Here is a 22,540-nt window from a genome sequence, read left to right on the forward strand (position 1 = left end):
AACTGAAAGAGTGTCCTGACTCCAAGGCAGCAACTCTACCCGCTGCGCCAATGTGCTACCCAGAAGGCCATGAAGAATGTAGAAGGCCATGTTGAAAATCTGCTGTCACCGAACAATGAAAAACAGGAGCATTGGAAGCTGATCCTATTGACAGATTCAATGAGAAAGATGTTCCAAAGATGGCGTCCAAACCAGGGCATTCTCTGTGCTGGTCTCAGATGTTGATCTGCAATCACTCATTACAATCGCTCCACTCTTTTAAACTTCTACTCCAACAGCAGCACTTATCTGTGTACTAAAGGTTTACCTTGCACTAAACGTTATTCCCTTTATCCTGTATCTGTACACTGTGGACGGCTCGATTGTAATCATGTACAGTCTTTCCACTGACTAGTTAGCATGCACCAAAAAGCTTTTCACTGTACCTCGGTACACGTGACAATGAACTAAACTAACTTGGCACAAGGAAGTGCAGATGCTGGTTTACTAAAAAATGGCACAAAGTGCTGAGTAAAAGGCAGCATCTCTGGAGAAAAAGGAACAGGTGACAACTCACATAGGGGAAGTACACAGGGTCTTACATATGACTTGAATTGCCAAAATGACAACCATGATGGAAATGGCAGCAAAGCTTGCCAGAGATGAGGCGATGAATTTGTTCCTGAAGTGGACATAGAAACAACCATTAAAGAGGGGACAAGATGCACAGAATCTTTTGTAGACAAAAGTACTGGAGAAACTCAGTGGGTGCAGCAGCATTGTTTGGGCAATGTTTCGGCAACGTTGCCTATTTCCTTCGCTCCATAGATGCTGCTGCTTTTGCCTACCTTCGATTTTCCAGCATCTGCAGTTCCTTCTTAAGCACAGAATCTTTTACCCAGAGTAGGGGAATCGAAAACCAGGGGACATAGGTTTAAGGTGAGAGGGGAACCTGAGGGGCACCTTTTTACACATAGGGTGGTCGGTGTATGGAACGAGCTGCCAATGGATGTAGTTGATTAAAAAACATTTGGACGGGTACATGGATAGGACAGGTTTAGAGTGATAATGACCGAAAGCAGGCAGGTGGGACTAGCGTAGATGGGGCATCTTGGTCGGCAAAGTTGGGCCGAAGGGCCTGCTTCTATGCTGTATGACTCCAAGAGTCAACAGCGAGTTGAGTCAGATATTTAGACATCCATCAGACCAAGAAATAACTCTTGACATCAGAGACCCAAACGTGGCTTAGAAAGTCCACGTGTCTGAGAATGCCAGTTAGCAGCCTGAGCCTATAATCAGTGTGCATATAGGGAACATTCTTTCAACAACAGAAAGCAATGTGGTATACTTGTATGTAAACAGGTCACTTGGGTGTGATGTCATAGAACTGTGGGAACAAAGGAAATAGGAGCAGCAGTAGGCCATCTAATTCAGCCGACACAATCAAAGACTTGTCCCGGTCCCACCCCCGATCATTCCTTCTTCTCCCCGCTCCTGTCCGGCAGAAGATAAAGAAACTTGAAAGCGCGCACCACCAGACTCAGGAACAGCTTCTTCCCCTCTGTTATCAGGCTTCTGAACGGTCCTTTCATATGCTAGGGTACTGTCCGATTCACCTCTACCCCATTGTGGACATTGGACTTTGTCTCTGGAACTGATGCGCTACAATGCTGAGAACTACATTCTGCACTCTGTATCTTCCCCTTTGCTCTGCCTATTGGACTTGAGTTTAACTGGATTGTATTTATGTGTAGTATTATGTGATCGATTTGGATAGCATGTAATACAAACCAATAAGTCAATCAAGGGTTCTGGGGTAGGCAGGCATGAGTGTTGGATCAGCCATAATCCCATTGAATAGCGGGGCAAGTATGAGGGGCAGAGCAGCCTTGACTTGTTCCTATTTTTTCTGGTCTTATTGTCTTAAGAAAAACTTCAATCAAATCATTCTTTAACACACTAAATTCCAGGAATATAGTCCTAATTCTGGAACTGTAGAAGTTAGTTCACAAAAAAAAGGCACAAAGTGCTGGAGTAACTCAGCAGGTCAGGTAGCATATGTGAAGAAGATGGATAGGTGACGTTTTGGGTCGGCAGCGGCACCCTTCTTCAGACTGTAAACAAGGGTCTGAAGAAGGTTCCAAATCTGAAACATCACCTGATCCATGTTCTCCACAGATGCTGCCTGACCCGCTGAGTTACTCCAGCACTCTGTGAAACGTCACCTATCCATGTTCTCCACAGATGCTGCCTGACCCGCTGAGTTACTCCAGCACTCTGTGAAACGTCACCTATCCATGTTCTCCACAGATGCTGCCTGACCCGCTGAGTTACTCCAGCACTCTGTGAAACGTCACCTATCCATGTTCTCCACAGATGCTGCCTGACCCGCTGAGTTACTCCAGCACTCTGTGAAACGTCACCTATCCATGTTCTCCACAGATGCTGCCTGACCCGCTGAGTTACTCCAGCACTCTGTGTCTTTTTTGGGGGGGGTCAAATTATACTGCCTCCAAGCATGCAAATAAGAAGTAGGAGGGGAACTAAACCACGCAAAGTTGGTCTACATATGCAAATCTGACGAGTGACAGCTCATTCTTTGTCAAACGCAAAAATGAACAAAAAGGATGGTGGGGGGGAGCTAGAAATGCTGACTGTTGAAAAACCTGCTGCAATATTTAAATTTAAATTGAAAATAAAATTCCTCCATTGTGTCAATCAATTGTGATATTATGTGGCTTACAACACATGTGAGGGGTTGGTGGAGAGAGAGAGAGAGAGAAAAAAAACGCTGGTATACTCCAGCATTTTGTGTCAGAAACAACATTAGATGTTTTTTTTGGTTTCAATGGGTTTGTTCGAGCGAGGGAAAAGAAAAAAAACGTGAACCATGAGATTTACCCCCAGTCCCCAACCGCCGGGCAGCAGCGGCGTTGTCGTCGTCGTCGTCGTCGTCACGTGACGCCCATATCCGGGTCCTGTCATCGGTCATTCTCCAACATGGCGTCTTCAGGTAAAGCGGCTGCGGGCGCCGAGCGGGGCGGGAGGGGGGAAAAAACCAGCGTGCCGGCCGCGGGAGGCACGTGGAAAACGCTCGTTTCTTTGGCGGAGGATGGGGGAAGGGGAAATGAAGACGAAAAGCGGGGTTTCAATGAGTTGTGGGGGAGGGCAGAGCGGCGGAGGGGGGAGAGAGAGAGAGAGAGGGGGGGGTTTGGGCGGGGTGAGGGGACGGACGGCCGTGTGGTGCGTGTGCGGTAAATCCGGCGGTGGGGGAAGGGAGGGTGAGGAACGAGGGAGGGAGGGAGGAGGGGGGGGGGGGTGGAGGAGGAGAAGACGACGAGGGGGGGGGCGGAGAAGAGGGGAGGGGGGGCCCCATGGCGGCCATTCGGCCTTCCCTGCCCACCGAGCATGATGCATCCTGCCTGCCTGCAGGCCCGCGCGCATGCGTCGCCGCACTGGCTTTTGGAGGGGGAGGGAGGAGGAGGAGGGGGGAATCGACGACCACATGAGATAAACTTCGCATTTCCAGCAGCAGCAGCAGCGCTTCAAACTCCTGATCCAGCAATTCAGCCCTACAAAGCTGTCACGCCGCGCCAGAACTTTTGCCAATTAACCAGGCGCCCTCGCTGGCATCAGACAGCGTCGCACTTCACGAAAACGGAAACTGGGGGGGAATTAAAAAAAAAAAACATGCACGTTCAAAGCTCAAAAAAAGTTCCACTGGGCTTTCATTATTACACTAGTATTTTACCAGTACAGCTGGTATTATTACACTGTGATAGAAATCCTACACAGGGTCACAACCTTCTCCCAAACATCTGTTTTTTTATTTCTATTCTCATTGCCCCAAGACATAGACAAGGTCATCTCTGATTACTTTGTCCTTCGGGTGTAACACGTCAGCAATTTTTGGTTGTTTCCTTGCTCCACATTGACGAGTGGAATCATTGGAAACAAGGGGCTGCGGATGCCAGGTTAATGCACACAATGACACAAAGTGCTGGAGTAACTTAGTGGGTCGGGCAGTGTCCGTGGAGAATGTGGACAGATGATGTTTCAAGTCTGAAGAAGGGTTGCTTATCCATGTTCTCTGGATATGCTGCCTAGCCTACTGAGTGTAACATGTCTGCAATGCTTGGTTGTTTCTGTGCTCTAAATTGACAATCCCAGTAGCACCCTTAGAAACAAGGAGCTGCAGATGCTGGTTTACACAAAAGGATGAAAAGTGCTGGAGTAATCAGTGGGTCAGGCAGTTTCTCTGGAGAACATGAATATATAATGTTTCAAGTCTGAAGATGCGTCGCCTATCCATGTTCTCCAGAGATACTGCCTGACCTGCTGAGTTCCTCCAGCATTGTCCTTTCAGTAGAACCCTTACTCTGTTCCACTTTGATTGTACCTGTGATATGGTTGCAATCAATGTTACTTCAAGTCTTAAGACAATGGATTCAACTGGGGAATAGAATGTTAATTTAAGGCCATCTTAAATAAATGTGTAGTCCCTTGACGCTTAGAAGCATTAACAAGTAACCTGATTAAGCTGTTTAAAAAGTTAAAGGAGTCATACATAGTAGATATCTTGGAACTGTTTCTGCTGGTCAGGTAACCAAGAACAATGGGACATTGTGTTAAAACCGTTTTCCTTTCAGGATGGTCATCAGCCTTTCTCCAGAAATCAGAACTCTTCCTTAAGCCTTTTGATACAGGGACAATTAGATCTCTTGTAGGTTTTTTTTATTGGTTAAGAGAATAGAGATCTGGAACTAGGCAGGTAAATTGAGTCAAGATGAGATAGAAGTGGCTTATTCTTCGTGTGAATTACACAGCTGGTTGTCATTCAACAACTATAGACAGACATTTTCCCTTACCACCATCACCCTTGCCAAGAACAAGATCGAGATGATGCATTCAGTTATCTCTCTGGCATCCTTTGATGGTAGACAAAAGTGCTGGAGAAACTCAGCGGGTGCAGCAGCATCTATGGAGTGAAGGAAATAGGCAACGTTTCGGGCCGAAACCCTTCTTCAGACTGACATCTGGCATCCTTTGATATTCCTCGCCTGTCTAAATACGATGATCTCTGCATGAGCTATGAATGCATATTTCTTTTTTTCTCTACACGTCGTTTGCTCTGCAAGCTCATCATATTCATGAGGTTCACTTTCTACTCGCGCATTTCTGGTAAACTATTGACCACCCAACAACTTCCATTGGCTTCTTTGCTCTTTCATTTTTGGCTGTGGTTTGCTCTCCTGGTTTCATCTCGGTCCCTTTCCAACCTACCAAGATTACACCTCTCCTCTGAAATAAAACCGCTTGTGACCATTCAGTCATTGTAAACTTAAACTCTACTGCTGACTTCTCTTCTTGAAAAAGCTTGATCATTTTCACCTCCCATATCTCTGCCTTTCTTTCCTATGTTTTGAACCTAATTAATTTGGGCTTTGCCTGTGCTACTGCGCCAAATAGTCTTGAACAAAGTCACAAATGATACGTTACGGATAATATCACCTTTTGGATCGAACCCTCATCTTTTGTGCCCTTTATGATCCTTGTTACGGTTGATCGCACCATCCTCCAATATCTTGCAGTAATCCAGTTGAATAAGACTGCCTTTGCCCACTTCTTCAGTGACTCCACTATTTAAAACGGCTAAGCAGTATGATGTTGGCCTTTTGGAGTCCCGTATGGGTGGTGACAGCATTTGGATAAATGTGAACTGGTTAAAGGCTAGTGTGGGTTTTGTAACGGAATTTAAATCTAACAAATCATTTTTTTTAAATTAACGTGGTAGGTAATGCTATGTTACTTATCCTCTAACAGCCATTCAAAGAAAAGTGGCAAATAAAGTGTATGGAATTGGAGATGACATCAATTCAGGCAGGGAATTGGATATATGGCAATGGACAGATGTAGGGATAATAGTTATGTATTCCTATCCACAGGATTTGACTGGAGCTTCAATGTCCCATTAGTTTGTGAGCATAAAGCAATAAAGAGTTGCATATATCCAGGTTTTCTGATGGTAATCAAGTGTACTGTAAATTGTGTGGACAACAGATGCAAAGAGTCACCAACGAATGGACAAAAACATGACGGGCGGAACTCCGTGTGTGACGTTACCCACTCTCAATCCACAGTCTTTTGTAAACTAGCACGCCAGGAATTTAATGAACAGATTTTTGGGGTTTCCCCGTTTGCAGAAATCACAAATGAGGACAGTTACAGAAAAATTGAAAAGGCCGGTGAATTACTTGGATTCGGAATACAATTCCCTTGGAAGGGGTGCGATGCAGAATCACCAGGATGATATTGACATGAGAAAGGTTCAGTGAACTTGAGACTCCTAGATTCTCATGTAATATTACCTTGAATAAAAGCCATTCACATGAGCGAGGGATTTAAAGGATTTGACAGCTACAGCAAGACTCTGTTAATGCAGTAAGCTTGGGAGTTAGTGCTGTCAGGCCACTAGAGTTTCAGACTTCAACCTTTCAGGCTATTATTTGTTTTCGGACTACCCTTCACTCCACCCCCTTCCCCCAATTGATACTCCAATGCACTTTAAATTCACTTTTCTAAGAAGTTTTGCACTTTCCAATGAACCTGGTAAGTCTCAAGGCAGCAGTGGAAACAGAACCAGGTGAGTTTCAAGAGAGAGTGGGAACTGGGGGCCTTGGGGTGCGGGGGGGTCTCGGTGTGCTCTGAGGTCCTGGGGTAGGAGGAGGTCCCGGCGTTGTCTGGGGGGGGGGGGGGGGGGGGGGGTAGGTAGTGTCCAAGGGTCCCCAGTGAGTTAAGGGCCTAACTATCAGGATTTTCAAATGTTGGATTACAGGTTGTTTTACTATAGATAGAAACTTTCCTTTGGCCAGAGGGTCCAGAATAAGGGGTTGTAAAATGTAACAGCTTATCCTGTTTTTAATGGTTGTGTTAGGGCTCATTACTTCATGCCAAGCTAATTGGAAATCTGGAACTCTTTCTTCCAAAAAGCTGTTGTGGCATTGTGCCAATGGGAAAACTTCAAATAATAAGTTGAAAGGTTTTTGTCACCTGTTGGAGTTCATGGTGAAAGAAACCCCAAGGTGGATAAATAGAGTCAAGGCATCTGCAATCTCTGGTCTCAGGATAAGAGATTGACTGCTAAAATTGAATACTGGATTGGTCTTGAAGGGATCAATTGCTTACTCCTGTTACCTCTCCAGTTGAAGGCGGCATAATGGTTTATTGCTAGAGCACCTGAAGAACCCCCTGCAGATTTACATTTGTTTTTTAAATTAAAATCTGCATGCTGCCCTTTCACAAGACAGACATGGTGTTAGCTGTCACATGTTTGCTAATAAGCTTCAGCTTTGCCTAGCTGCCAACTCTCTCATCACGTCTACTGGCTGATCTCGTTATCCAGAAGAATTGTCCTTCCATTAAACATTGGGAAGGCCAAAGACATCATCTTTGGAACGACTCCCTCAGCAACTAATTTCACACAACGCAACTCTATTCTGTCTCAGGCAGAAACAGACTGCAGTCACTGTGTCCTGTTTGATCCTGAGCCAAGTGTTGAAATGTATCTGATCTTTCACAAAATAAATCCACTTCAAACTCTGCAGCATCATCCTTCTTCACAGTCACGCTCATCTGAGAACTTCAGCCATGCCTCTTCCACTTCCATATTTTATTCTTCAAATTCTCTTTGTCAGTGTCCATTTTCTGCCCTCTACGCCATAAAAATCTCCGCAGTCCTTATCATGCATCATTCCCCCCTCAACCCTGTGCTTGCTTGCCTGTCTTGGCCCCCTGTGTCTTTAAGCCTCAGACTTGGGTCCAAAGCCTTCTATTTCCTTCTGCTTTGCAATTCTCCCAACTTTCCTCTCAACTCTGACTTTTAGATTCAAAACGCCAAGTTTCAGGTGACCAAGAACTTTCAGTGCAAATTTCTCAATATTACTGATTAAACAGATACAAGTTTTTATTTTTAATTATACTTGTGCTTCTCAGTAAAACTGTTGCCCTTTTTGATTGTACCGTCATGTTTGATACGGGAAAGCTTCAGTGTTCTAAAACATTTCTGATTGGGATTTACTCTTGTCATAATTCTGTTTTAACATTTTCAAAGGCTTCAGTGGACCTAACCCTGACTTGTTCTAACCATCTTTGTTATGGGTTAACTTGTACATCTTGTTGACAGTCACAATGTGGTTTCAGGGAAGAACACGTAGGTTAAATTGCAACTGCATCCTATTTACTTGGACAGCTTCATTTCTTCTCAGCTCACTGCCTGTTTTAAATGTTCATTTCAGTGTCTCATGGTGTGCTGGGGTAGGAATTGTTGTCAATTTTTAATCCAGGGTTTTTTTTAACCATGAGTTAAGACAACTGCTGGTGGAGACTGCATTATTTGCAGTAAAAATGGAGTTGTTAAAAGTGGTCACCCACTCTACTCTTGTGGCCTCCTCTACACTGGAGACATCTAGAGTATTAAATACGGTAAGATAAAGTGAAGGATGCGCAATAAGTTTGGGGCTCTGAGAGATGCACAATAAGTTTGGGGCTCTGAGAGATGGAAGGAGAGAAGGTTAAAAAGGTTTACATATGCAATGGAAGGTCTTCTGGAAAGGAGAATAGGAGTTCAGCAGACTGAGGGGTGTCAGAGGGAATCTTACAAATGGTTTCCAAGATGACACCTTTTTTTGAGGGAAAGAGTGGAATCAAGAGAAAGTGAATAGGCTGAACCAATAAATCTACCAGGACTGAAGAAGGGTCCCAACCCGAAACGTCACCTAGCTGTGTTCTCCAGAGATGCTGCCTGGCCCACTGTTACTCCAGCATTTTGTGTCCTTTGATCTACCACGGTGATTTTTGCCTGTGGATTTTGAGGAGGAGGAGGTATAACTCGGCTGGGTATGAATCGGGGGTGATCAGTTTTGAATAAAATCTCCAAAGCTGCCCAGGTCAGTGATAGCTGGGAAAGGTAGCTTGAGGCTGAGTTGGATTATGGTCCAGAGGGAGTCCCTAGGATTTGTCAGTCAATGCTCAGCCTCTGCAGTTGAGAGAATTAGTCCTGTTCAATCAAATTGCAGGACAGTATGAATATTAAACGTAAAATTTTGGGAGGAATAATGCTAGTAGAAAAGATGGTTTCCAGTTGAGGCAAGATGGTTGGATACAAATTTAATTCTGAAACTAGGATTAAAGGAAAATGGGAAACTTATCTCGATGTAGTTTAGTCATGGGATTTACTCCCAGCGTTTGAGTTTAAAATGGCACTCAACTTTTCAAGTAAAAGCTGAAGATGCCGGAGATCTGAAATAAAAACACATTCTGGTAATGAGCAGCAGGTCAGATAGCATCTGTGGAAAGAATACGTAAAAATTTCAGTTTCCAGATACTTTGCCAGAATTGGGAAAGAAAACAGGTTGGCTTTAAGTGGCAGAGGGTGAGGGAGGGATGATAGGTCAAAGGACGTATTTCTGAAAGGGCGAGTTCAGGATTGCCATGTGGATAAACTCTTGAAATAGTTTAGCTGATGCGTTAATGAGAGAAAGTCGATATAAAATGAACTGAGAAAATTTGAAAGAGATGAGATGAGGGCAATTGGAGAACATAGAGGTATGTGGAGGTGTACGGAATGTGAAGCAGACCAGGTGGTGCTAACAGAGTGGATAACAGCCATTATTATAGTTGGATAACCTACAGCAGAACAGGGCAGTTCTGATGTAAATAGAGAGCAAGTTACCTGAAGTTTTCAAATTCAATATTGAGTGCAATGTGCCCATACGTGCTGTTCCCGAAGCTTGTGTTTTCTTATATACCTCATATCAACAATGCAGGCCGTCACAGATGGTTTAGAATGGGCAGGAGAATTGAACTGGCAGGCAAAAGGGAGCTTGGGGTCAGCCATGTTTGCTGAACACTGGCGCTCCACATAGTCACTCAGTCAGTATTTGTTTTTTTGTTTCCTTGAAAAGGGGGAGCACATTCTGAGTTCCGTGGTCACAGTGATTGGCTGACCCAGTTGGTTTGTCATAATTTAAAAATACTGTTTGTTGGAGAAAATCAGGGAGCAGACATTTTGTGAAGTTACCCAGTGTCGTGTCACAAATATGTGATGTAACACTGGGCGACGACAGTGAGACGAGTGAATGATCACCGATCACTTATTAGACCCCTGCAGTAGAATGTTGACAATAGATTTGGGGAGGTTTTGTACAATATCTACTCCCACAAATATTTGTAGTTGATGTTTTATACTTTAAAAATGATTGCTGTATTATCTTTTGTAACATTTTAAGTTGTTAATTCAATAGAATCCAAGTATAAGTGTAATCTTCTGCCAAACTTTGTGCAACTTGTCCTTTTTAGCATCGAAGAAACAGTGAGCCTTGTTTTAATATGTTCCACAGATTCCTAGTACTAAACTTGAATGTAGGCTAAAGTTGAGCATGAGCTCAACAGTAAGATTACTCCAGCAGTCCACCAGAATGAATGTTACTGCAGCTGGTGACCTGTTCCTAAAAGGCTGTGGAAGCAGTCTTTGAATATTTTTTTTAAAGCAAGGGTACATTGATATTTGATAAGCATGAGGGTGAAAGATTGCATCGGTAGACCAGAATGCAGTGGGCTTATTAAATGGGTTGAGGGGCCAAGTAGCTTCCTACTCCACTTTAAATTCATAAGTCGTGGTGCACTAATAATAAATGAATATAAAATGTGCTAATAATTCATAACATTGTCCTGTGGCAAAGTTGAAACAATTCTGATCAGTGAAATGATGCTGCCATCTAGATATCACCTTGTGTTCAAAAGGGAACTGCAGATGCTGGAATATCGAAGGTACACAAAATTGCTGGGGAAACTCAGCGGGTGCAGCAGCATCTATGGAGCGAAGGAAATAGGCGACGTTTCGGGCCGAAACCCTTCTTCAGACTGATGGGGGGTGGGGTCTGAAGAAGGGTTTGAAGGGTCTGAAGAAGGGTTTCGGCCCGAAACGTCGCCTATTTCCTTCGCTCCATAGATGCTGCTGCACCCACTGAGTTTCCCCAGCAATTTTGTGTACCTTAGATATCACCTTGGATTAGTTTATCTTGCTTGAGCATCCTGCAGCATTTGTGCCTGTCCTTGCTGTTGTACAAGTTGTAACCTTTCATTCCTAACCATTGTTTTCTGTACACAATTACACACCACTTCCTCCAAAAAATATTGTGATGTCTTTAAGCCTTCAAATGTTATGTCTTAAAGTGTGCAATATTTCTGTGGTTTTTGCTGTATTCGATTTAAGCATGGGAAGATCCCATTTATTCTATGCCACGCGTTTATTGCAGTTTTCAGCTATTGGGCCATTCTTTGGAAAGTGAACCAAAATGTCACACACGTTACTAAATGGCATCACATAAAGTAATACATCAAAAAATTATTGTAAGAGATTAATCTTATTCATTGCTATTTTCCTACATACAGAACTATAATGCATGTCTGCTAAAGAGATGAACATTCTAGCTTTTTAAAATTCACAAGAGTTTGTAAGATAAAACTAAGATGAAAAAAATGCTTTTGTGTGATCTCACACATGTGACCAATCATATTTGACCTCTGACCCAAAACAAACATTGTCAGCATAACAATTATTTCACTTGATAAACTTCAAGGAGTAATAAAATGAAAATAGGATTAGTTATTATTTAACTGATAGGATTGAACTAACTTGTTATTATTTCAAAGAGCTGTATGTTGAACTGGGGCACCTTACTTAACTAAACTATGAGCAGTTATGTTATTCAATGCATGATTTGTGCTGGGAACCATTCCTGTAATGGCATTTTGTTAGCAAGATAGTTGTTTGTTCCTTTCGAATTCGTCTTTCAAAAAACTTGTTATTTTTAACAATTAGAGAAGTATATTTTTGCCGCATATTATTGGTAAAATGGTGGGTTTTGTATCTGGAGTGACGTGAAGACAAATATTGACGAGAGATGTTTGATTCCTAGCTAATTTCCCAACTAAAAAGCTGTTTAGAAATATCTATTATAATAATTAAAATGCTGATTCCATTGAATTCCCATTGTAACGTGCCCTTTTGTATCACGAGTGCTTCTTCCGGGGCAGTTTCCAAAGTCAAAGCAAATAGGGAGCTCCAAGGGTAAAACTGTAGGGTGGTCACTTTCTGTAAGGCTACTCAAAAATTAGAAAGCAAGTCAGTATTAATAAACTAGGTGTTATATGTAGAAGGGCCTGTTCCTGTGCTGTAGTGTTCTAAGCAGATAAAAGCAAATATTTCTGTGGACTGGTTGAATGAATATGTACATAAATGTCTGCTGGTTCGGCAGAGCTTTACAATACTGTAAATAAGGAGTAAGCCATTTAGAACGGAGAGGAGGAAACACTTTTTCTCACAGAGAGTGGTGAGTCTGTGGAATTCTCTGCCTCAGGGCGGTGGAGGCAGGTTCTCTGGATGCTTTCAAGAGAGCTAGATAGTGCTCTTTAAAAATAGCGGAGTCAGGGGATGTGGGGAGAAGGCAGGAACGGGGTACTGATTGGGGATGATCAGCCATGATCACATTGAATGGCGGTGCTGGCTTGAAGGGCGGAATGGCCTTCTAATGCACTTATTGTCTATTGTCAATAAATAAAATGCCACATTCCACTAATTTTGCAGTTTGATACATCTATTTTCTTTTTCATTTAAATTAGCAATTCATTGAAATGAAAGCTTAAAGATGTATAATGTGCAATAATAAATTTAACGGGCTAACAAGGTTTTTATGAAAGCAATATCAGTGGGTTGAACCTAAAGTGCGACACCACACCCCTACTTATGATTATGTTTGTTGTAATAATTATTGCCTGTGGATTGCACCTTCAATGTTAGAAAAGGGAAGATATGAGAGGGTTACGAATTTTGAAGTTTGTGCATTGGGTAAACTAGTCCAGATATGGGTTTTAATGTACCTTTTCCAAAAGAAACTGCCATTTATACAGTAGCTTTATGATCTTGAAGTCCCAATACACCTTTCTAGCTAATTAAATACTTAACTGAAGTGCAGTCACTGTTGTAATACGCATGATGCAGCAGCTAGTTTGCAGACAGCATGATTCTGCGGCAGCTAAACAATAATGACCCCCCCCCCCCCCCCCCCTCTTTTATTGATGCTTATTAAGGGATAAATAGTGGTCTAGTCTCTGTGGGGAAGATTCCCCTGCTGTTTTGAAATAATGCAATGAGACCTACAACAAGAGTCAAGAATGTTTTATTGTCATATGTCCCGGATGTGGCAATGAAATTCTTACTTGCTGCAGCACAACAGAATATGTAAAGTTCAATAAATAACATATAGTGCAAATAGCAAATAATAATATAGTGTTTTGCAGTTCAGAGCTCAGAGCTTATTCATTATTGTGTTTAATAGCCTGATGGCTGTTGGGAAGAAGCTGTTCCTGAACCTGGACGTTACAGTTTTCAGCCTCCTGGACCTTCTTCCTGGTGGCAATGGTGAGATGAGTGTGTGGCCAGGATAGTGTGGGTCCTTGATAATTTTGGCTACCTTTTTGTGGCAGAGACTATGATAGATCCCTTCGATGGTGGGGAGGTCAAAGCTGGTGATGGACTGGGCAGTGGTCACAACTTTTTGTAGCCTTTTTCGCTCCTGGACGTTCAAGTTGCCGAACCAGGCCATGATGTTACTAGTCAGAATGCTCTCTGCCGTGCACCTGTAGAAGTTTAGGAGAATCCTCTTCGACATGCCGAATCTTCGTAATCTTCTCAGGAAGTAGAGCCGCTGATGTGCCTTCTCTATAATTGCATCGGTGTGTTGGGTCCAGGAAGGATCTTCGGAAATAGCACGCCCAGGAATTTGAAGTTATTGACCCTCTCCACCATCGTCCCATTGATATGAACAGGATTGTGCATCCTCATCATTCTGCTACCAAAGTCCACAATCAGTTCCTTAGTCTTACTGATGTTGAGAGCCAGGTTATTGTGCTGGCACCATTTGGTCACTCGGTCGATCTCACTTCTATACTCTGACTTGTCCCCATCTGTGAATCGTACAACCACAGTGGTGTCGTAGATGAACTTGATGATGGAGCTCGCATTATGTCCGGCTACGCAGTCATGGGTATAGAGTGAGGAAAGCAGGGGGCTGACCATGCAGCCTTGAGGTGCTCCCGTACTAATTGTTACTGAGGATGAAGTGGTTCCTCCAATTCGAACAGACTGGTCTGAGGATGAGGAAATCAAGGATCCAATTGCAGAGGGATGCACAGAGGCCCAATTCCGTGAGCTTGGTAACCAGCTTGGAAGGGATGATGGTATTAAACACCGAGCTGTAGTCTATAAACAACAGCCTGACGCGTAGGTATTTTTATTGTCCAAGTGGTCCAGTGCGGAGTGGAGTCCAAAAAGAATAGGAAAGATCAAGAGCATAATAATACTCCAATTATAAAGGAGAGAGAGAACCTCAAACTTTTTTTGTTTGAACCTGAAGCAGTTAATTCTATACAAACTTTTCCTATTTGCAACTCCCCAAGAGTTGATTTGCAGTTTGTGGTGAATTGTTTTAAAACGTTACCGTAAGGGTCAGTGACCGCATATAGGAAATGAGACCCAGCAGGTTTTATTATCTGGCAGGATGTGATCCCAGAAAGGACTGAGACATGGGGCACTGTGCAGTCCCAATGTGATTTATATTTGCCATCTTGTAACTTGCATTGTGTTCTTAAGTCTTGGTTTACTGTAACAGAGAATGCTTACCGTGAGCAGTTGACTATAATGAGTGGCAAGTTTTTATAACTGCAGATAAATTGGTGGTTTAGGCCTACCCAAGCTACCATCTTTCACGAAAGAGTGACCTGTTGATCGATTTGGAACTGCAATTATTTGTTGTCGCGTGATACGGCCAGTTTAATAAAATTGTTTGAAAAGGTAGCATTGGTTGTGACATAATTAAAGCATCTATGCATAGTCATTTGGTTGTAAGCATAAAATGTAATAATTTAGAATAATTGAAGTGTCTACTTAAGATTTTTTTTCATCTTTGGTTTGATTACCTCAGTTGCAAACTACTTGTACTTTGAGCTCTTTTATTTTGCAGCAGAACTGCTTTGGACCAGGTTTGTTCATTCTTCAATTCCTGCCCTTTATTTAAAAATGAAAAATTTATTCAATCCTGAATATTTCCTGAACACTATTTCATTATGGTACACTGTCGCCTTTCATTCAGTGTGAACTTTGCATGTAAGCTGGATAAGCCTTGATGACTTCAATTCTCATTCTTAATCTCTATTAAAGTTTGGTTCTCTTTCAGTTTACACATGCTTGCCTATACATTGACGTTGGACTCCTTCTAACTCTGATATTCGAGATTCTATTTTCCTACCAGAGAGTTTACAGGTCCACCCTAGGTTACAGCAAGGTTCTGTTCCTTTGAACTGTTCACAACCCGAACAGTTCATGAGTCAGAAATGCGTCTGCGAACCATGCGAAAGGTCTGAATGACAATAAAGGAATCTAATCTAATCTAATTCCCGCACAGCAGAAGGTGCTTGCAGCCCCACAGCAGCTGTCAAATCCACCCCGCCGTGTCCCAAAAGCTTGTTCATGTGTATGGGCTGGCTTAAGTCGGCCATTCCTAAATTGGGGAGGACCAATACGTAACCAAAATAGCACAAGGCATTGTGATTTTTGCAAGAGCATATGATTGGAGTTTAAGATCCTACATCATAGAAGACCAAGCACCCAAAGCAGATCACTTGAGCAAGTTACCATGGGTCTGCTGATGCATGAAGGAGGTAAATTGACATAATGTATCTACATGTACATCTGTATATTCTCCAATGTGGTAGTACAGCAAAGCATCAAGCTGTACACGTGTGCTCTGTAGACTCGGTGTGTGCCATGCCAAGTTTTCATTGTTGGATCTCCCTGACTTGGGTCTTTTAGTTTCATGATGGCTTTACACTGAAGTCTTTTCATCTTTAGAAACCTGCTTTAAACGGGCCTATATGAGCTCCCCCCGCCCCCCTCCTGAGAAATGGGGAGCAGGTGTGGGATTGATCCTTATTTTCTGAACTGCCTTTTGGTTATTTTTCATGGTTGCCTTTTCTAATGGACACTGTTTACATTTTCTGTCTCTTGTTCTGCCACCTTTGTTGGTTCACCCTTTATCATTGAAGAAATTTGCAGTACAGGAGCTCTAACGAAAAAAACCTGCCTTAAACCTCATTGGCAGAGAACAGTTATTTTCAAGGTAGTGTCTGTTTGGTCAGTTATCTAAGGAGCAGTTCTTAAGGATTGAGAATTTCTGTGTAAACCTGCTCCAGGGAACGCGTGTACATCCAGTTGTGTTTTTTGGGAGTGGAGGAGGCAATCAAAATGTCAACCCAGGTACCCGAGCGGGAAAATAATGTTTCCTTTGATGCCGCATATTAATGTTGCAAGTGGGTTTTCAATTTTTGTTTTGTAATTCTGTCTCCTGTTTCTAGGGAAGAAGAAGCAGAAAAAGGGAAAGACTTTGACCCTGACCGACTTTCTGGCAGAGGATGGCGGAGGGAATACCCCAGTCTACATTCCCTCGAAGCCAGTCAGCTGGGCAGATGAGACGGATGACATGGATAATGAAGGTAAGATGATATGTTGGCAATTAACAGATTAATTCCATAAATTCTAGGAATAGAATTAGGCCACTCGGCCCATCAAGTCTACTCCGCCATTCAGTCATGGCTGATCTATCTTTCCCTTCAACACCATTCTTCTGCCATCGCCCTATAACCCCTGACACCCTTTGTGTTTGTAGCCTTTAACATACAATACTTCCATCAATGAATTGCTTGCTGGAAACTGCTCTGCGGTTCACAGCACCTTTTGGTCTCACAAAAACCTTGTCTCACGAATGTGAGTTTTTTGTCTCGTGACTGAGTTTTTTTAAGCAACCAAGAAGGTCAACGAGGGTCGGGCAGTAGACATAGTCTATATCGACTTTTAACAAAACCTTTAAGGTTCTTCATGGTAGACTATTCTGGGATGTTGGATGGGTCACATGGGATCCAGGGAGTGGCAGCTAATTGGATACGGAATTGGCTTGATGGTCGGATGCATGAATACATATTGTAAACAGTCCCCACTGCTCACAGGTTGCCAACCTAAAAATGACCACCTCAACACAACGTGCTGCTGCTAGCTCATTAGTCAATCCTCTATGTCACTTCTGCCACCATAGGCTCTGGTGATGTAACCTTTCATACGATACCTTGTCAAATATCCAAACACAATGCATCTGTCTACTCTTGTTGACGCCCTGGGGAAAAAAATCTGATAAATTAGTCGGACTCTGTTTCCCATTCATGGAGCTGTGCTGACTTTGCCTGATTAGATTATGATCATTCAAATGTTTTGCTTTTAATTGAGCTAAATATTTTTCCAAGATGCAAGGCAAAACGGCCTACGTTTTTGTCTTGATTTTTTTGAACAATGTCACATTACCAATTTTTTTCCATCCTCTGGCGCCTAAGGATTTTTGCAACATTTTTACCGATGCTTCCGCTATCTCAGAGGCCACTTCTTTTTGGATCTGAGGATGCCAGCTATCCGGGCCAGAAGACTTATCAGCATTTAGCCCATTAGTTTGCCTGGCATCTGTTCTCTAGTGATGGTATTTAATTCCTCCAGTTTTATTTAGTATTAATGGGAAGTTCATAGCTTCTTCTTGCATATGGCGTGCACAGCCTAAAGTTGTAGGACAACTTGGTCTACTTAATCTTATTTGATTGTTCACACCGGGTTGATTGCATTCGTCGAAACAGGGCGGACCACGTGAAGGTTGCAATCTCCCACCCCGGTAGTTCATAGTATCCCCTACCATTAAAAACTGGTGCAAAGTATCTGTTTAACTCCTCTATAGCTTCATTGTTCCCGAAAACTCTTTCCCCACCCATCCTCTGCGGAGAGAAATGTTTATGCACATTTTGTCTTCCTTTATGTACTGTTTTTTATATTGTCTGTTTTTTAATATCCTTTACTCGTTTGTCCTCAATTTATTTTCCTTTTTTTGGTCTTCCTTTGCTGGATCCAGAATTCAGTCTTAACGTCTACCGTTACCTTTTTGTTTTATCTCTTTTATTTTTATGCCCTGTCACTTCCTTGGTTAGCCATGGTTGCTTCATTGCTACCTTGGAATCTTGCCTCTTTACTGGGATTTTTTTTTTGCTGGCTGTCAGGAGTCACTTCGCAATGTCTGCCACTGCATGCCTTTATTTAGCCAACCCTATCCTCCTAACTCTCTAATTCCTTTCATAAGTTAACCTCAGTTGCTTCTTGCCCAAGTCTTCCCCCGTATGCAATACAACATCTATCATATTGTGATTACTACTTTCTTGGGGGATCTTGTAATCCTGAGATTCATTTAACCTGCCTCATTATACTTTGCCAGATTCAGGAGAGCCTGTTTCCCCAGTTGCTTCTGAAACTTATTGACCTAGGAAACAATCTTGCATGCATTCTGAATTTATTCTCATAGTTACCGTTTCCAAATTAATTAACCTAATCAGCAGGAAGATTAAAGTCTTCCATAATTATTTCCTGTTTCTTTTGTATTTTTTCTTTCAATTGGCTACAGTTTGCGAATCTATGCACTGCTACTTTGTTGTTTCTAACCTTCAAAATGGACTCCTGAGCCTAGATTGTCTCTCGCATCTCTACTAATTTTATCACTTATTACCAGCGCTACCCCACCGCCTGCATTGATGACTCTGGTGGAAGGATTAACTATCTACTTCTCAGCATTTGGGATGCTCCACGGTGATTCCGTCTGCATCTCCAACTCTGACATGCTTAACCAGTAGCAGCAGCCGGATACACTTTATTCACACTTGGTTCCCATGGACCTCGAAGAGTCCCCTTCCATCGGTCTGAGTTCTCCTACCATGAATTACACTCCAAATTGAGCTCCTTGGTTCCTTCCCTTACTTTAAAAACACAACTAATTAAGCTGGGGACCTTGTTTCACTCCAAACACTACTTAGTATGATGTAATACCCTCGTACACTTCATTAGCTTAAATGCAAGTGGCAAGTTACTGTGTTTCATCCATTCTGTTCGTTCATACCTGCAGTTTCTTTCTAATTAGGTGGCACCTAACAATTGCAACAAGGGTCCCATCTCGTAAACTGATTTTGGTGTTTACTAGGTTTGCAGGCAATCCAGGAAAAACAGTATGAGCGGTAAACACGGGCAGATGGTCCGAGAACTCCCAGAGGTTAATGCATATTCCATCAGTCTGGTTCATTAATAATAATAATAATAAATTTTATATTTAATGGGCGCCTTTCATACAAAATCTCAAGGACACCTTACATAGTAAACATATAATCGGAATATAACAATAAGGACATCACAGAGACACAAATTAAAAACAGGATTCAATCCAAAAACAGAAAATCAAAAACACAGTGTGAAGAGGGAGCAGCGGCAACCAAATCGTGCCAGCGTCCACTCTCTCTTCACGGCAGCCATCTTGGACACAGACCTACAAGACTACAAATAGACAAAAAAAATCATCCCCCCACAGTGGATAGCACTGTGGAGGAAGGCACAATGTCCAGTCCCCACCCCATGTTCACCCCAAAGTCAGGCCTATTGAGGCCACCGCATTTGCCTCTACGGAGGCCCGATGTCCCTGGCCGTTCTCACCGGGTGATCTTGCCCCGGCGTCGGGAGAGTCCTCTCGGCAGCTGGGCCACCTGGAACGGCCGCTTCCTGGTTGGAGCCCGCGGCTGCCGAAGCCGACAAGGCCGCGCCGGTTTGGAGCGCCCAGGCTCCCGTTGTTGAAGTCGGCGCCGCCTCTACGCTCCGCAAACCCGCAGCCCGGAGTTGTTGCTCTCGGCGGTCCAGCTCGCCAGAGCTCCAGCGCGTCGCCCCAGGCAAGGGATCGCCCGCTCCGCTCCAGCGCTCCGATGCTGTGCCGCTGCCGAGGCCGAGGTGCTGGGCGGTTCCCGCCAGGAAACGGCGCTCCAAGCCCGCAGGTAGGCCACGAGGACGGATCGACGGGCAGCCCGGAGAAGAAGCTGCCTCACCGACCAGGTAGGGACCTAGAAATAAAGTTGAGACCTACCCCCCCACATTAAAAAGTCCATATCCCCAACAAACGAAAAACAGGACTCACTAAAAACTATTAAAAAAAACGAATTAAAACGGACGGCTGCTGGCTAGCAGCCGTTCACCAAGATGGCTCCTCCTCATTGTCAATTGTAACTCTGCTGTTCTGTCAAATACCTTGACAGAGGGGAGCAAAGCACCAAGACAAATTCCTTGTATGTATACATACTTGGCTAATAAAATGTATTCAATTCAATTCACCCCATAAATGGCAGGTCCATTATTCCAGATGACTGCCATAGCTAGTCAAGAGTTGCATCAGTCAGTGATGTGCACGTGGGGTTTGCGTGTTCTCTGTCGTTGGATTCATTTTGAGGCTGAAAAATGGAGCTCAGCCAACTGGCAGAAGTATAGCGTTGTGGCTGTTTGAGAAACCTTTAGGTGCTTCTCTGAGCTGGAATATACGTCTTAGAAGCAGGTGTCGGTTCCTTAGCCCCTCGTGTCTCCCCTGGCATTTAGGACGATAATTGCAAATCATTTACCTCAGCGTCACGTTCCTACACCAACCACATATCCTTAGATTTCCATTGTGTCCAAAAATCTATTGCTTTTGCTTTGAATATACGCAGCAGCTGAGTCTCCACGGACCTCTTGGGTAGAGAATTTCAACGTTTCACCATCTTCTGGGGTGAAGACATTTATTCTCATCTCTGTCCTTAATGGACTATGCAGCTAGGGGAAGCATCATTCCTGCACTTGCCCAGCCAAGCTGCAGAAGAATTTGGCACATTTTGAGGAAATCACCCCTCATTGTACGTAACCCCAGGGCATCGGACGAGTCTGCATAATGCTCCAGTAAGACGGTTGTTTCCCTGTTGCAGGAATCTGTCTGGTGAATGGAATAAGCTACCATTTTGCCCGTTTAAATATCTCATGAATTTGTGAATAAAGGAATAACAGTTTGCAAATTGCCAATTGCTTATTGAAAGTTTGTTGCAGGAAAACCGTGAAAATTGGCTGCTGTAGGAGCACTGTGATGAAACAATTCAGGAGTCTATGTTGCACTTTGTCACAAATGACCATTGTTTCATATTGCTAAATTGAGTATCAGCAAAGCAGGCTGATACTCGCGTAGCAACTCCAAAGCAAAAAAAAGGCCAGCAAGTCTTTTGTGTACGTGCATGGAAGGTGTGGTAAAAATCATCCCACTAAAGAGTTAGAGAGAAGGTAAAATAAATGGCACCAATTATTTTGTTTCTGCAACTTCTTCCTCCGTGAGAAGTCATGGGCACATTGTCTATGCTTTCCTTGCATAGTAACCTAATCTCAGTTTGCCCACAAATACTGAGCAGACTCCCCACTTCTGTTTGGCAAAGGCAGCATGGAGAATCTACTGATGTAGTTTGTGCATTCACCAGGTTTATGCATTCTTTAGCACTATAGAGACCTCGATGTATCTACTATTTTATTTTTTGAAGTGTTGAAACTAGAGACATTTTCAAATCTGATTTGCTTGCGGTTGTGCACGTTGTTAATTGAAACATATTTGAACATAATTGGGTTCAAATAATTCCCTTGCTTGGCATTAGTCTGAAGCAATTTGAAAAACGGTGCTTTCAAAAGTTGCGTGGACCCATTCCCTTGAGAGCAATAATCACGCCCTGTTCAAGTGCCCATATCCTTTGAATTTCCTTTGTTTCAAAGGATGGTGGCAGTGCATATGCATGTACAGTGCATTCAGAAAGTATTCACACCCCTTCACTATATCCACATTCCAGCCTTATTCTAAAATGGATTACATTCATTTTTTTTATCATCAATCTACACACAATACCCCATAATAAAAAGGCGAAAACAGGTGTTTAGAAATGTTTGCAAAGTAATTAAAAAGAAATTACTGAAATATCACATTTACGTAAGTATTTAGATCCTTTACTCAGTACTTTGTTGAGGCACCTTTGGCAGCGATTACAGCTTCAAGTCTTGTGTATGACGCTACAAGCTCGGCACACCTGTATTTAGGTAATTTCTCCCATTCTTCTCTGCAGATCCTCTCAAGCTCTGTCAGGTTGGATGAGGAGTGTTGATGCACAGCTATTTTCAGGTCCCTCCAGAGATGTTCGATCGGGTTCAAGTCCGGGCTCTTGCTGGGCCACTCAAGGACATTCGCAGACTTGTCACAAAGCCACTCCTGCATTGTCTTGGCTGTGTGCTTAGGGTCGTTGTCCTGTTGGAAGGTGAACCTCTGCCCCAGTCTGAGGTCCAGAACGTCTGGAGCAGGTTTTCATCGAGGATCTCTCTGTACTTTGCTCCGTTCATCTTTCCCTCGATCCTGACTAGTCTCCCAGTTCTTGCCGCTGAAAAACATCCCCACAGCATGATGCTGCCACCACCATGCTTCACCGTAGGTATGGTATTGGCCAGGTGATGAGCGGTGCCTGGTTTCCTCCAGATGTGATGCTTGGCATTCAGGCCAAAGAGTTC

General features: G+C 43.2%; 1 protein-coding gene across 9 annotated transcripts in view; it reads left to right on the forward strand.

Annotated features, from left to right (window-relative positions):
* Positions 1 to 2,937: 2,937 nt before the first annotated feature.
* The window catches only part of eif4b (eukaryotic translation initiation factor 4B), a 41,364-nt gene continuing 21,761 nt past the window's right edge, over positions 2,938 to 22,540 (forward strand). For all 9 annotated transcript variants that reach the window (XM_033015451.1, XM_033015458.1, XM_033015453.1 and 6 more), the window contains exons 1-2: positions 2,938 to 2,992; positions 16,450 to 16,587. In XM_033015451.1, coding sequence (XP_032871342.1) covers positions 2,980 to 2,992; positions 16,450 to 16,587 — 151 coding nt within the window. In that variant the 5' untranslated portion in view covers positions 2,938 to 2,979. The remainder of the gene's footprint in view (positions 2,993 to 16,449; positions 16,588 to 22,540) is intronic.

This window comes from Amblyraja radiata, chromosome 46 (genome assembly GCF_010909765.2).
Source record: "Amblyraja radiata isolate CabotCenter1 chromosome 46, sAmbRad1.1.pri, whole genome shotgun sequence".
Lineage (NCBI taxonomy): Eukaryota > Metazoa > Chordata > Chondrichthyes > Rajiformes > Rajidae > Amblyraja > Amblyraja radiata.